Source organism: Selaginella moellendorffii, unplaced genomic scaffold (assembly GCF_000143415.4).
Source record: "Selaginella moellendorffii unplaced genomic scaffold, v1.0 SELMOscaffold_24, whole genome shotgun sequence".
NCBI classification, from domain to species: Eukaryota; Viridiplantae; Streptophyta; class Lycopodiopsida; order Selaginellales; family Selaginellaceae; genus Selaginella; species Selaginella moellendorffii.
In genome coordinates, this window is record NW_003314285.1 from 252,886 (window position 1) to 267,144 (window position 14,259).

At 50.2% G+C, this 14,259-nt stretch overlaps 6 protein-coding genes across 7 annotated transcripts; 3 read left to right on the forward strand and 3 right to left on the reverse strand.

The window, feature by feature from the left end:
- Positions 1-1,834: 1,834 nt before the first annotated feature.
- LOC9658030 (protein DMR6-LIKE OXYGENASE 2) lies at positions 1,835-3,323 on the forward strand. Its single transcript, XM_002974161.2, has 3 exons — positions 1,835-2,157; positions 2,216-2,782; positions 2,836-3,323. The coding sequence occupies exons 1-3, from the start codon at positions 1,912-1,914 to the stop codon at positions 3,085-3,087; spliced, it is 1,065 nt and encodes a 354-aa protein (XP_002974207.1). The 5' UTR covers positions 1,835-1,911; the 3' UTR covers positions 3,088-3,323.
- LOC112347837 lies at positions 3,173-4,115 on the forward strand. The gene is made up of 2 exons (XM_024679344.1): positions 3,173-3,407; positions 3,497-4,115. Exons 1-2 carry the CDS (start codon positions 3,200-3,202, stop codon positions 4,030-4,032), a joined length of 744 nt encoding a protein of 247 aa, XP_024535112.1. The 5' UTR covers positions 3,173-3,199; the 3' UTR covers positions 4,033-4,115.
- On the reverse strand, positions 4,049-9,189 carry LOC9657381 (histone-lysine N-methyltransferase TRX1). 2 transcript variants are annotated; one of them, XM_024679340.1, is made up of 24 exons: positions 8,067-9,189; positions 7,963-8,014; positions 7,838-7,912; positions 7,554-7,779; positions 7,377-7,491; positions 7,217-7,321; positions 6,953-7,158; positions 6,804-6,896; positions 6,653-6,750; positions 6,416-6,583; positions 6,213-6,365; positions 6,117-6,164; positions 5,943-6,057; positions 5,831-5,896; positions 5,717-5,778; positions 5,545-5,670; positions 5,300-5,495; positions 4,963-5,250; positions 4,847-4,908; positions 4,718-4,795; positions 4,569-4,664; positions 4,418-4,521; positions 4,215-4,358; positions 4,049-4,156 (listed from the first exon to the last, which is right to left on the reverse strand). In XM_024679340.1, exons 1-23 carry the CDS (start codon positions 8,867-8,869, stop codon positions 4,223-4,225), a joined length of 3,471 nt encoding a protein of 1,156 aa, XP_024535108.1. In that variant the 5' UTR covers positions 8,870-9,189; the 3' UTR covers positions 4,049-4,156; positions 4,215-4,222. The 2 variants fall into 2 exon arrangements, with proteins under 2 accessions (XP_024535108.1, XP_024535107.1); XM_024679339.1 differs by having other exon boundaries at positions 6,953-7,167.
- Positions 9,190-9,342: 153 nt separating this feature from the next.
- Positions 9,343-10,534, forward strand: LOC9658031 (mediator of RNA polymerase II transcription subunit 6). Its single transcript, XM_002974162.2, has 5 exons — positions 9,343-9,642; positions 9,706-9,880; positions 9,939-10,008; positions 10,063-10,157; positions 10,221-10,534. Exons 1-5 carry the CDS (start codon positions 9,434-9,436, stop codon positions 10,353-10,355), a joined length of 684 nt encoding a protein of 227 aa, XP_002974208.2. The 5' UTR covers positions 9,343-9,433; the 3' UTR covers positions 10,356-10,534.
- On the reverse strand, positions 9,732-12,270 carry LOC9657382 (calcium/calmodulin-regulated receptor-like kinase 1). The gene is made up of 7 exons (XM_002974323.2): positions 11,683-12,270; positions 11,459-11,612; positions 11,259-11,385; positions 11,116-11,201; positions 10,968-11,039; positions 10,705-10,908; positions 9,732-10,657 (listed from the first exon to the last, which is right to left on the reverse strand). Exons 1-7 carry the CDS (start codon positions 12,108-12,110, stop codon positions 10,367-10,369), a joined length of 1,362 nt encoding a protein of 453 aa, XP_002974369.2. The 5' UTR covers positions 12,111-12,270; the 3' UTR covers positions 9,732-10,366.
- Positions 12,271-12,379: 109 nt separating this feature from the next.
- Positions 12,380-14,258, reverse strand: LOC112347834 (pentatricopeptide repeat-containing protein At4g02750-like). Its single transcript, XM_024679341.1, has 2 exons — positions 13,573-14,258; positions 12,380-13,509 (listed from the first exon to the last, which is right to left on the reverse strand). The coding sequence occupies exons 1-2, from the start codon at positions 14,247-14,249 to the stop codon at positions 12,426-12,428; spliced, it is 1,761 nt and encodes a 586-aa protein (XP_024535109.1). The 5' UTR covers positions 14,250-14,258; the 3' UTR covers positions 12,380-12,425.
- Position 14,259: the final 1 nt, after the last annotated feature.

The window sequence follows — 14,259 nt, forward strand, 5'->3', positions numbered from 1 at the left end:
CTGCCCTTGGCTTTTTTTTGCTGCTGCTGATCAGGCTTCATGGGCTGGGGCTGGCTGGCTGCCTCCAAGAGATGGAATGGATGGATGGATGGATGGATGGATGTCTGGCTGGCTGGCTGGCAGCAGCTCCAACATATTTACAAGGTGCACACCACTGGCACAAGGATTGAGAAATTTCACCAGCATTGCCCCCTTGTCCTGACACTCAAGTGTAGAGTCCACACATGGAGCAGAGGTGCAAAACAAAGGACCCCCCTTGCACAGCCTCTGCTTTCTTCCCTTATGTTTTCCTTGGATTTCAATTATTGATTTCACCCATTGCCTCACTGCTTTCTACCTTCTAAACACGTTATACTTTTCTTTTTTCTAGCCACCACCTTTCTCTATTTCAGAGATGCTTGTCGGTTAGCCTCGCCATCTTTTTGTGCTCTTAAGACTGCATGACAAAAGCTTTATGTCTCTGCAAAGGAAGACACACTACACACCAGAAGGAAGAGAGAGGGAGTGAGAGTGAAAGAATGGAGTGGACCATGGTTTTCATGCATGGAACTTCTTAAAAAACTGGTGTAGAGATTCTCAAGGCTAAACAAGGGTGAGAAGAGAATGTCATCCAGGCAAGTTCTAAGGGCATCATTTGATGATCAGAGTACTACTATATTGAACAACTATGTAGAGTAAAACCTGCCTCAACTTCCGCTTTCTTAAAGCTTGTTGTGAATCTTTAATAAGTGTGTGTACAAGTCTTTCGCGGAGGACTCCCTGTATGGAAACAAGGCGACATTTAGACATTTGGTTGGCGAGTCAACACATATTCATGTCTGTCCGGTTAGTATGAGAAAAATCATGCTACCTTCCAGAGACACATATACGATGAGCGCTGGAATCACGCAGCTTGTCAAACAGAAAGCCATTTTCTATGCGGTTGAGATGTAAACCCCCACACACAAACGCCTATATACACCCTTGTCAACATCCATGTTCAAGAGATTTATATTCCTTGGCAAAATAACAAAATAAAGGAAAGAGAAAAGGAACACAGCCGCACAAAAGCAGATATCGTACTCAAATTCACATGGTCCCTCACCACGAAACTCGTCCTCTGAGCTAAGATCCTTGCAAGATCCAGTGCGAAAGAACTGGCATTGTACACGACAAGTCACCAAAGGGGACCACCCTCTAACATTATCATCACCTATAGAGAGAAGGGAGAACCAAGAAAAGAAAGACGAAAGGAAAAAGGGAAGAGATAGAGAGTGATCTTGTTGTTGTTGTCTTCTAAAAATCATTTGAGGGCCAGCTTTTCCTGGTTGAGAGACGCGTCTCCATTGGAGGTGTGAAATCTAACGAGGAAAAGGTGGCGGAGAAAACGCAAGAGCTTTCCTCTTCTTGAAGGACACATATACGAGGCTGGCTCCATGCTTGTTTTGGTTTCAGTTTCAGCCGATCTCTCACAAAAATTTGTCGTTGCTGGTGACTGTGGATGGCATGGGGCCGGGCGAATTTTCTCTCCCGCCCGCTGTGCGGAGTTTTCTGGCGCAAACAACAACAAAACAAAATTGGCCAGTACAAAAATGTCTCGCTCCTTCCAGCGTTCTTTAAACTTGTCCGAGAGATCGCTACAAGTTTTTACTGACACTTCCCGCAGCTGGAGAGATACATTGGCAAAAGACAAGGGAACGCATCCGAGTTTTGACTGAGTGGTTGTAGCATTTCTACTTCTTTTTCTTTCTTTCGATTAGAGTAATGCACAAGCAAGCAAGCATCTTTTGAGAAATAGTTATACTAATGAAGAGATCTTGTCTGTCAGATATTTTGTTGTGGCACAACGTTTTGCATGCCACTGATCTTGGTGAGCTGGAAGATATTGCGTGATTGAATATCAAAGCAAACGCGAGAGGGCAAACTAGGGAAATGGCCGAGGCAGCAGAAGCAGCAAGACCCACACAAGGAGTGAAGGAGCTTCTGGAGAACTCCAATGGACAAATTCACGATCAAAGTCTACCAGATAAGTACATCAAGCCCGAGATTGCCCGCGTGAGATGCAACACTCCCCTGGCAGGCATTCCCCTCATTGACTTCTCCCAGATCCATGGCCAAAGCAGAAGCAAGATCATCCAAGACATAGCAAATGCGGCACAGGAGTGGGGCTTCTTCCAGGTAGCAGCGACTTAGAAAGCTAGAGCATAACATAAACTTGAATCGATGTTCTTTCAAGGTGATAAATCACAGCGTTCCTCTGGCTCTGATGGACGCCATGATGAGCGCCGGCCTCGAGTTCTTCAACTTACCTCTGGAGGAGAAGATGGCGTATTTCTCCGAGGACTACAAGCTCAAGCTTCGCTTTTGCACCAGTTTTGTGCCCTCCACTGAGGCCCACTGGGACTGGCACGACAATCTCACGCACTACTTCCCACCTTACGGTGACGAACATCCTTGGCCAAAGCAGCCACCCTCTTATGAAAAGGCTGCAAGGGAGTATTTTGACGAAGTTCTGGCACTGGGTAAGACAATCTCACGAGCACTCTCCCAGGGTTTGGGACTAGAGCCCGACTTCCTCATCAAGGCATTTAGAGAGGGGATGAATTCCATACGACTGAATTACTATCCACCTTGCCCGAGGCCTGATCTTGCCGTCGGGATGAGCCCACACTCTGACTTTGGTGGCTTCACGATCTTGATGCAAGACCAAGCCGGAGGGCTCCAGGTGAAGAGAAACGGGGAGTGGTACTCGGTGAAGCCGGTCAGGGGCTCATTCGTGGTGAACATCAGTGACCAACTCCAGGTATATGTATGTACTTTGGTTCGTCAACTTTGAGCTTGCTTGCGTGTTTGCAGATCTTTAGCAATGGGAAGTTCCAGAGCGCCGAGCATCGCGTTGCCGTGAACTCGAGCTCGCAAAGGCTTTCGATCGCCACCTTTTTCGAGCCCTCCGAGGACGTGGTTGTGGCGCCCATCCCAGAGCTCCTCCTTCGCAACAGTGAGCCGCCGCGCTACAAAGAGAGCCTGTTTGGAACGTACCTTGGCAAGCAGTTCTCCAAGTACTTTGACAGCAAGAACACCATACAAGCGCTTGAGATTAATCGCTAGAAAGTGGCTCAAAGCACAAACACGACAGCTCTTCCTCCAAACCCACAACAACTTTGTGCACTTCTTTTCTGAGAGAATGTGTGATTTCATATAATCTGGTGATGGTGATCGTATGGAAACGAGGGGGCCTTTTAAGAAAGCGTGCGCTTCCAACAGTCGAGAATGTTTAGCTAGTGGCGCTTCCACCAAATCACCTGTCCGCATCCACGCGAATATAACCAAATCTAAGTTCGTTATAAGCCGAGCTTGTTTCTTCCCTTCGACGTCCTCTAGCGCGAATATGGGAGTGCTGCTTTTGCTTCTTCTCAATGCAGCTTCAGGTTTACTCTAAATCAGCCAAGAAATCGATCGTGTCAATGTCTCAAGATGGATGAAACACTTACCCCTTGGTTTGATTTTGCTGCAGCAGTCTTTGCAGGAGCAGGAGTTCCAGCACCAGCAGCTAGCTTCTGTGTAGTGCTCTGCGACGGCCCTTCCAGCTCCAACAAGGTCTTCTCCGAAGATGCCACTGTCACCGAGTACTGCAAACACTGCCACGGACCCCCCACGATCTCTATCTCGAAAATCTGCAACCTCTTCTGCGACTCCAACTGCAAACTCTCCAACTCGCTCCTCTGCATCCTCTGCAATCTCCTTATCGGTGGCACAGCCGCCGACGAGGCCGAGACGACGGCCTCGGTAGCTCGAGCACGTTTCTCGTCCAGGACTTACTCCTACACTTCGCGGGAGTGTAGCCTCTACTGCCACCCCGGGAGCATCACCTACAACGCCATGGCGTGCAAGAGCTGCAGAAAGCCAGGGATTCCGAGTGAGTCCGAAATAGAAGCGAGCTTCACGAACCTGGAAAACGGCGCGCAGAAGAGGGCCATCTTCGTGCAGTTCTGCGACACCTTCTGCAGTTCACCACACAAGTATTACTGCAAAGTGTGCCGGGAATCAGCATAAAGCTTTCTCCTGCAAGTCATTACAAGTACACCTTTTTATTTACAGTAAACCAATGTCAAAACTGTTGTGCTTTTTGCCTGTGATACAGCTGTGTAACTATAGGTAGAACCCAAGAATGTTTCCTCTGCACATATAAAGAGTTGTAAACTCCCATCCAACAAAATATATGTATGTGTACTTACAAATAGCCTTATTGCAGCTTTGTCAGTTCCGAGGCGCGGACAAGTATCCTCCCGGATTCATCCTCCTCGTCCATGACATTCACAATGCCTCTACATCCCGCAGTTCCACAGTGACACGGAAGTTGATCTCCAATAGATGTAAATCTAGCAACCAGGAGCGCTACATGTTAGCCCGAGTTTCAGTGATCACAAACAAATCACACCTGTAGTCGTATGTCACCTCGTCCCCTCCAGCGATGTCCTGCTTTGCGAAGATAACAATCCTTTCCTTTCCATTCGTAGTCACTACTCTAGAATAACAATTCGGCTGCATCAACGCGGGTAAGCATCGACAGGCTTAGAAGCATTACTTACTTCACAAGAATGGTTGATGAGATGAGCAATGCTGCCCGCTCGAGTGGCGTCCACGACTCTCTCATTGTCGATACAAAACATGTATGTACCAGCGCCCTGTCAGCAACTCTTGAGTATTCTTGAGTGGATTGGTGGACTATCACACTTACCACTAGAGAGTTATAACATCTCTTCTCACGTACGTCCGCAACAGTAGGCCGGATGATCTCTCCTGCGTATTCTATAACCTGCACAATGGCATGGAGTTATCACTGGACAAGCATGTCACTCCACCTTACCATATCTCCTGCTCCATGCGGTTCTTTAGCGAATAGACCCCATCCGTGTATCGCAGACTTTCCTGCAGGTTTACCAAGGTTAGTCAGCCCATAGAACTTGGAGACACAAACCATACCGAATGTTAATCTACGATGTAGTGATGCTCTCATCTGGTAGAACCTTTCGGACACCGTAAGAGCAACTTGCCGGCCGTCTGGAGCGGACCTTGGCCTGATTGTTAGAAACGGTTGAACCTTGGAGACGCCGATAGGAACGGGGGCCGGGCGTTTAACTCTCTTGTAAGGATTGCGCAGGCACCCGGTAACAATGTGCGGCCGGTTCACCAAAAATGCACGCTTGGCCAGAGCTGCCGAGTAGTGGTCAGGTTCACGACGGCCTCGTCGGATAGCCACATTATATGGTTCTGAAAGGAAAAAGAGTTAAAACGCCATAGCTTTGGTGTACCATCTTACCAGAACGAGCAGAGCCAGATGGATTGTGCGAAGCGTATGCATAGTCGTCCTCGTGGGTGGCAAACGTATCAAAAGTTGCTTTTGTCGACATCTTGCTGTGCATGTGTTTCTTGCAATACGAAACAAGTTGCACGGATCGCTCCACTTCCTGGACACCAGTTGTTCTATTCCTTTTCCGGCGAAGACCCTCCAAAACCTAGATACGAAGATTTTAAACAAAAGGCTAAAGCTTAAAGGAGTCATACCTTTGTGCAGAATCCTGCTGCTCGAGCGCAAAGCGCATGATAAGAAACCCGGCAGTGGTGGTCAGCGCATTGGATACAGGCACCATATGGAACACTGCAAATTGTGCAAGTAAGCTTCCAACGTTCCTGAACAGTGGAGATTAAAAACAGATTCAAAGGACCATGAGCTAACCTTATTGACTGAACTTATCCCTTCAATCGGTTCCATTCGATCCATATCAACACAAGAGGTTTCTGGCGAAATCGTCATGAGGCCACGTTGAACCATAGACAAAACATTCCTTACCAGGTATCCACAATGCACACGCAAGATGAACCCAGCGCCCATCAGTTGTCCGTTTCATTGCACCTCCTGTGGAAAGAGGTTAGCTGGTCAAGACTGCAGACTTGTTCCTTACCTTTGATAGGACACAGGCAGCAAGGAGGGGAACGCTTGGGAGCGTTCGAGTCACAGAGGTTGCAAAGCCAAGAATCTCCCGGTGGCTCTAGCACTCCGTAGCAATTTAGATGAACCTGTCAGGGCACATCATACAAAAAAACAGATCAAAGCTCAAGAAAACTCAAACAGCTACCAGCATTCTGCATTTGTCGCATTGCAAAAGAATGTTCCCTTCATACTCCTGCAAAGTGCGCGTGAGAAACGTCACCAGAAACCTTAGCTGCTGTACCTCGTTAGTATCACAGACGCTGCAATGATCCAGATGCTTCCACTCGACTTCGACATGCTTGAACCCGGCCGGGAGAATGGCATCTAAATCCTCAAATGTAGTAGCTTCCCTCCAAACTTTAAACTTTGAACATACCCGTGCATAAGGTAAAGCCTGCATACAAAGTTAGTGACAAATATTGTTATAGACGAAAAAGCTTCTACCTGAATGAGGCGAGAGATTTGAGGATTTGAGAGGCCAAACATTGCGGCTCCCGATCGATAGAATTGCCGTTTCTTATCATGCTGGCCATTCAAATTAAGCTTCTTTCTGGCCCTGTGCAGCTGAATTAATATTTTCTTCCAGCATGCTGCAGCACTTGGACCTTCCACCTATGCTACGCGCAGTAGAAAGTGACATGAGCAAATTATTTGTCCAACGCCATAAAAAGAGCCGGATACCTGTTCCCCGTCATCCGGAGTAACACGAAAGAGAGGCATGGTGCGCGCATTTGGATTTCTCAAGATCTCCATCTTATAGATCACCGTCTTAGTTGGATCTAGCACAGCACATCACATGTGAAGTTTTTTTACAGAGAAACACGATGCCAACCTTTTGTTGAGAAGAATTTTCTGATAGAAGTGTAGCCTTCGGTCCAGATATAGTGCTGGTCGTGAAAGTATTCCGAATCCTTTACAATTTTCCCTGCAAGCAAGTAAGAACAGGATCAACGTTGATCAACTTTGTATATAGACGCGTACCTAAGTTTAAAACTTGAAGCGAGCCCAGCTTGATTGGGCATTTGGAAATGCTCTCAAGGCTCTTCCTTACTTTGTGCTTTCTCTCGTCACCAACGAAATCTTCATCCTTTTCAGATTTTTCTTCTGAATCTGAATGAATTGCCTGCGTCAACGTGGTGACCACTTCTTCTTGCAAGTAAGTCATCCCAGGAGGTAGCTTCTGTTCCCTGTAATACCTGGATATGCTGAGGTGAGTTCACAGGTATGAAAAGATGGAACCGCTACCTGTCGACTTCCTCCAGACCCCTGTCAAAGCATATGCGGCTGCATTTCAAGTGATACTCATCAAGGATCCCTTTCGAAAACTTGACTATCCTGCCGATTATAATCCTGAAAAAAGTACTCCTGAGACCAGAAGAAGGGAGCCTGCGTCGTCAAAGCTAACCTGGCACTTTCATATGTTCCAAAATAATGAACTGGCAATTCACCAGTGGAAATTTCTAAGTTGCACAGCCGTGCGTGCTGGTCGTCCATGACAAATGCTGGCCACATTGGATAGCCTGCAATATACTCCTTAAGATCAAGGAAAAACAAAAGAAGATTCTGTTGTTAGAAAGCAAACCTGGAGTTTCGGCCCATACAATATCCCCGTGCTGAAATAACCTGTCGTAACTTTCCGTGCTTGCAGCAAAGACCAACAACTCCTCTGCTTTTGCCTTTCTTTCTTCTAAAGAACTTCGCTCGTCGTAGCTAGTGATTAACCTCATCTTCTCGTCGAGGGAGATATAAAACGCAATGCGCTCCCTAGAGAGAAACTGCCACACTTCACCTTGTATATCATAATGAACCTGAGGCCAGACGCATTTTTGTCAGTGTTATCAGCCCGAGGCCCGAGAGGTGAAGAACCTGATGTTTCTTGCTGAGTTGATCATACTGGACAATAGACGCGGCAAGCCATTTCCTTTCTAAGGGGTTGTACACCTGTAAGCTCGGTAGCTTTAGACTCGAAGTCAGGAAAATTGAATCCTAACCTTGCATTTATGGTTCACCAAGACCAAAGGATCAGTTCCTCCAACATCAATCCTGCAAGGACAAAAGGTCTGGATCACAAAAACTTCTAAACTTCACAACTTACTCCCTCCATTTTAGCTGTGCGTGGAACGATGGATCAGAAGACTTTGCACTACCTCTAGCAAACAGCCGCGCAATTGTCAAGAACTCCGGATCTCTGACTGTCACAAGCTTCTGCTCGTCCTCCATGCTAGCAAACGACGTCGATACCTCTTGCGTCACCGAGTCCTCGGCATCTGCCAGCTTCACGGGTACGCCACAGTTGCCTATGCTCTCTTCCGTTGGTAAAGACGGTAGAGGCTCGTTCTTACGAGGATGGTTTGAGCTGTTGCCATCGTCAACCGACTGGAACACTAGATCAACAATGAGCCCGATGTTCCCCTCGAGAAGAGTTCTTCCCTTGGCTCGGTTCGTCCTGGGCTTGCAGTAAAACCTCTTGAGTTTCGTGGCAGCGATATCCCTGGAAATGCTCGACTTCCTTCTCTTGGGAGGGAAAGACTTTATCCTTTCGTTACGCCGAGGCTCCAAGAGCTGAGCCAGCGTCCTAAACGCCGGTTGCTCTTCCTTCCCTTTAGCAGGAGCATGAAAGGAGCTCTGGATGGTGCTCATCCTTCTCTTCTTCACAGGCCGCCTAGCCGTGTCCTCGGAATCGCTCCACTCTTGCGAAACATCGTCCGAATCTTGCGAAACATAGTCTGACTCGTGGTTGTCCGTGCTTGGATCATCGAGCTCTTGGTCCTCGGTGCTTGGATCATCGAGCTCGTCAACGGCCGGCTCTGCCTGAGACGTGTAAAACTGTGAGACCGATTTAAACTTGACCGGCTTGCTGCTGGAATCATCCTGGAACGAGGTGGGATGAGCAACCATGCTGCCCAGAAATACCCCCACTCACGCTCTACCTAAGATCCATCCATGGAAGCAGTGCTGCTGACCCTCCCTCTTCATTTTCTTCCACCGTCCCATCCGATGCCCCGATGGAGCTAGATGGCACTCCTCCCATGGCTTTCCATCTCCTGTTCCAAATGCGGGTATTAGAGCGCGGCCGATCCTCCCCGGCGACTCTCCCCGGCATTGCCGAATCTGCGATCAATACCTCTGCAGCTCCATCCCCGCGCAGCCGGCGCGCCCACCGAGCTCGCGGGCGCCATAGCTCGCGCACGCCGGCCGCCCTAGCGAACGCTAGGAACCCTAAGCTACCTCTAAACCTCGCCCCCGCACGACTAGAGCACACTGAGTCTCTCGCGCGATCTTTAATGGGGCCGACAGTGACGATTGCGCCACGTCAGCAGGAGGAAGCCGTCGATACAGTTGGATCCAACGACCAAAAGATTTACTACCTGACAGATTAGTCAACACACGATCGTTGACTAATGCTGAATAGGGTTGACCTTTTTTAAACTGACCGGAAGAGCCCCAAATTTTAGGGTTTTGATGGCAGAGGGATTGGGGGGTGCTGCTCCGCCATTGCCGACGGATCAGACAGGTATCAGCTTCCACGATCAGCTGTGGCTCAGCACATACCCTCTCGATCGCAACCTCGTCTTCGATTACTTCGTCCTCTCGCCCTTCTACGATCGCTCTTGCTCCAACGAGCAGCTGCGAATGCGCTCCGTCCATCCCCTCGACATGACCCAGCTCTCGTAAGAATCAAGCGCCTTGTTCTTCCTTCGCAAGAGGTTTCTCTTCGTTTTGTGCTGTGCCAGGAAGATGACTGGAGTGGAGTACGTGCTGCTCGAAGCCCAGGAGCCCAATCTCTTTGTCCTCCGCAAGCAAAAGCGCGAGAGCCCGGACAAAGTGTTGCATCTCTCGGCCTACTATATCCTTGACAGCCATATCTATCAAGCACCGCTGCTCTACAGCGTTGTTTGCAGCAGAGTGGTGAGTCCCGAGGCCTTTTCTTCTGCTTCTTCTGATGATCCGCCCGTTTGATCTCTAGGCCCGAGCTGTGCATCACATCTCCGCTGCCTTCTCCCAAGTCTCGGCAAAGCTCGAGAAGATTGGCTATGGTATGTCCAAACCTCCTGTTTTGCGTCGTTCGTCCTGACTATGCTCTGATGTAGACGACGAGAATGAACACGAGAGCGATACCTCCGGCCGTGTCGATCTCAAGGAAATCCTCCGGATCGACCAGATACTGGGAAATGTTCTTCGCAAGGTGAGCCTCTTGTCTCTTTTTCCTGTTCGTGATCGTTGACAGTTCTTGTTCTTTCCGGTTCAGCTTCCTCCGGCTCCTCCTCCTCCTCCAATGCCCACACCACCCAGTGGTGTCCCCGAGCAGCCCCAAGACTCGCAACCAGAGCAGTCGACCGAGCAGGGCCCTCCCGCCAAGAAAGCAAAGGTTGAGAAACGTTGAGCTTCCGTTTGTTAGGATGGCGAGCCGTGAAACTCCACATCTGAGACGTCCGTCTCCTCCGGGTGTGCCTCTGGAACCGGTGCTAAGGCGGCAATGTAGCCGGAAGCGGCGTCACCTTTGTGCCCGACTCGTGATAGCCACTGTGAAACGTCCCGCATCTTTGGCCGGTGTCGAGGGTCTTCGTTGACGCAGCGAAATGCGATGGAAGCTATCTGCCCGAATTCTTGCAAGTTGCAATGCCCCTCGAGCCTGGGATCTACAAGTTCTCCCCAGCCGTCTGCGCCTTCCACCCCCAAAGCAGCCTGCAAGAGAAAAGCACTGTGAAGAAGCCAGGAGAAAACCATCGTACCAGTTTCACGTAATCCAAGAGGCCTTGTTGCGGATTCCGTCCAGTGATGAGCTCGAACAAAAGAATCCCGAAGCTGTAGACATCACTCTTTTCGGTAAAAACGTTTGTCAAGAGGTACTGTGGATCAACATAGCCGAAAGTGCCCTTGACAGCCGACGTAGGGACTCCAAACGTCATCTCCTTGGACAGCCCAAAATCCGCCACCTACACAGGCACGAAGAAACAGTTTTTTTCTTGTTGGTGGACCAGTAACAGTGACGAACTTTAGCAGTGGACATGGCATCCAGCAGTATGTTGGAAGACTTGATGTCTCGATGAATCACTGGAGGCACAGCCTGCACAACAATGTAGATCGAGATCTTCGTCAATCAATCTATCGACCAGAAACCAACCGCGCATTTAAGATCATACCCCGTCGTGAAGATACTCAATGCCCCTCGAGATATCATGCGCCACGCTCACCCGAAGCTTCCAGCTTAAAGCCGCGCGCTCTTCGTCTGAATGGATCCGACATAAAGTTCGTTAGTGGCAGCAAAATCACGACTCCGACTCACTGTAAAGGATCTCTGCCAAGTTCCCACCACTCATGAACTCGTACACGAGCATACAGTGGCCTCGCTCCGCGCAGTATCCGACCAAGTTTACAAGATTTCGGTGGTGGAGTCGTCCAAGCAGCAGCACCTGGGAAAGCAAAAGCAAAAGAGCTTGCGACATAGCTACGCAAAGCAAGGAAAAGAGATTCTCGTCCGCTTACCTCGGTTTGAAACTCTCGCCCTCCTTGCTTGGATTTCACGTCGAGGACTTTCACAGCGAGCACTGGACCAGTGGGACGAACGGCCTTGAAAACTGGGCCGAAAGCTCCACGCCCAACAAGCGTAGTAAAATTGTTGGTGGCCTTCTGGAGCTCCCTGCGCAGCCAGCCAAAGAGAAGGAAGGACGAGGCAAATTTTAGCAAGAACACACATAGGAAGAACTTACTTAAATGAGAATGGAAGAATCCCAGCGCTGTAATTTAACTCCTTGTTGGCTTTTAGGAAAGAAGTGACGCTGGGCTGCTGCTGCTGCGATGGCGATCGATTCCCCACATCCGAGTCGGAGAGGATGGTGCTCGAGTCGGCTCCATTCACTCGCATCGGCAGCACGATCTCCTTCCTCTCGCTGCTGTTGCCGCGGAACAATCCCGGCTTGACGCGCCGCAGCCTCACGCAAATCACTGCGCACGTCGCCAGGAAGAGGCTGAGGCTCACGCCAATGCAAATCCCGATGATCACACCCACCGAGAGAGGATTCCTGCTAATCACATCCTCGCTCGCGGGAGGCGGCGGCGGCGGTGGGATTGGAGGAGGAGCTGCGCTATCGGCCATGGATCTTCCAAGAATGCCGGCAGAGTGCACGAAATATCGCATCCGGCTATCAAGAACCCCGCTAGAGCGGCATTGATCCAGCTAGCCGCGCTGCCGTCTACCGCCGGGAAGAGCGCGATGATCCATCGCGCCGCGAAACCCTAGCGCCTGCGCTGCTCCCCTGCTAGATAGCCGCCAACGGAGAGTGCGAGAGGGAGGGAGCCGAGAGAAATCTTTCTGGGCTCATCGATATCCAACGTAGCAGACACGTCAGACGCCAGCGTGACACATTTATGGCCAATGTCATAAGGGCGAGGGAAATCTTCGTTTAAAGCTTCTACTTTATAGTTCTTTGCTTTTCTCCTTTGTCCAAAGTTTTTACTTTAGTTCTTGGAAGAACTTCGAGCGAGTGAGTAGCAATGGTGGATTTGGAGCAGAGAATTGGAAGAGTTTGCTCGTCGATCGAAACATATCGGCCAGCAGCACATACGGAGTGGCTTTCCTCCTGTCCAGCCCGAGCACCTGTTTAGTCACTCGAGCTCCCCGGCTCATGTCCATCTCGGTGTGTCCCCGGCAAGCTCCCAGCAAGCACGACCACCCCAGCTCTCGGGCATCGCTCGGCATGGCCGACACGAGCACCTCGGCCTCGCCCAAGTACCCGGCCCGGCCGAGAAGATCCACCACGCAGCAGAAGTGCTGCTTGAGAGGAACCAACTTCCAATCTCTCGTCATCGAAGCAAAGTAGCCGAGCCCCGATCGAAGCTTTCCTGCGTGGCTGCAAGCCAGGAGAATCCAAACGAAGCCTGCTTCTCCTGGAGTTTGCATGAGAGCCATGGTGTGGAAGAGCTCCAGCGTCGACTCCGTCCGGCCATTGTAAGCATACGTCTCGAGCATCGCGTTCCAGGCCACCGCGTCGCGCTCGGGCATAGCGTCGAAGACTCTCCTGGTTTTTTGGAGATGACCAACTTGGGCATAGCCAATAGCCACCGCAGTCCACGAGACGATGTTGCGATCGTCCATGGCGGTGCTCAGCAGCAGCTCTTCGGCCTCCTCCACACTTCCGTTCAGTGCCAGCCCACACAAGAGTGCGTTCCAGGCGACGAGGTTCCTCTCGGGCATCGCGTTGAAGATCCTTCTAGCCTCCTCGACATACCCGTTTTGAGCATACCCGGAAACCATCGCGTCCCACGACACCACGTCCCTCTCCTCCATGCGATCAAAAACGTTCTTTGCCTTCTCAATCTCCCCGTTCTGTGCATACCCCGAAAGCATCGCGTTCCAGGACACCAAGCTCTTCTCCGGGATCTCGTCGAACACCCTCTTGGCCCGCTCCACCTGAGAACTCTGAGCGTAGCAACTTAGCATCGCGTTCATGGTCACGACGCTCCACTCCGGCATCGCGTTATAAACCTCCTCGGCCTTGCGAAAGTCCGCGTCTTGGGTGTAGACACAAATCATGGTGCTGCAAGTGACACAGTCAAGCTCCGGCATTTTGCTAAAGATCCGAATAGCTTCTTTGACATACCCCGATTGCGCATAGGCAGCCACCATCGCAGTCCAAGCAACGATGTCACGCTGCTCCATGGCGTGAAAAACCAAACTTGCTTCTTCAATATGCCCGCTCTGGGAATAACAAGTTAGCATAGCAGTCCAGGATACCAGATTATACTCGGGCATGTTGAAGAAAACGTTCTCGGCCTCCATCACCAGATATCTCTGCGTCAAGGCCGTAAGCATTATAGTCCAGGCCATCATATCCCTCTGCGGCATCTCCTCAAAGACCGACTTTGCTAGCTTGATATGCCCGTTCTGCGTATAAGCGGCCAGTAACGACGTCCACGAGACTAGATTGGAGCTGGGCATCGAGGAAAAGACCTGCTTGGCCTCCTCAACATGCCCGCTCCGGGCATACGCCGAGAGCAACGCGTTCCACGAAACCATGTCCCTGCTCGGCATGTCCTCGAAGAAAATCCTGGCTTCCTCCACACACCCGCCCCGGGCATACGTTGATAGCATGATGTTCCACGAGAAAGAGTCCTTGACGGTGATATTGTCAAACACGATTCGTGCCTGCTGGACGTTTCCCTGCTTGCTATAATGCTGGAGCAACTTGTTAGACATTGGAATATCATTCTTAAGAACCTGAGAGCGAGAACTAAGTCGAGCTGGGATGCACAAGTTTTCATCCAGAGCTCGAACCATCTGAAACAAA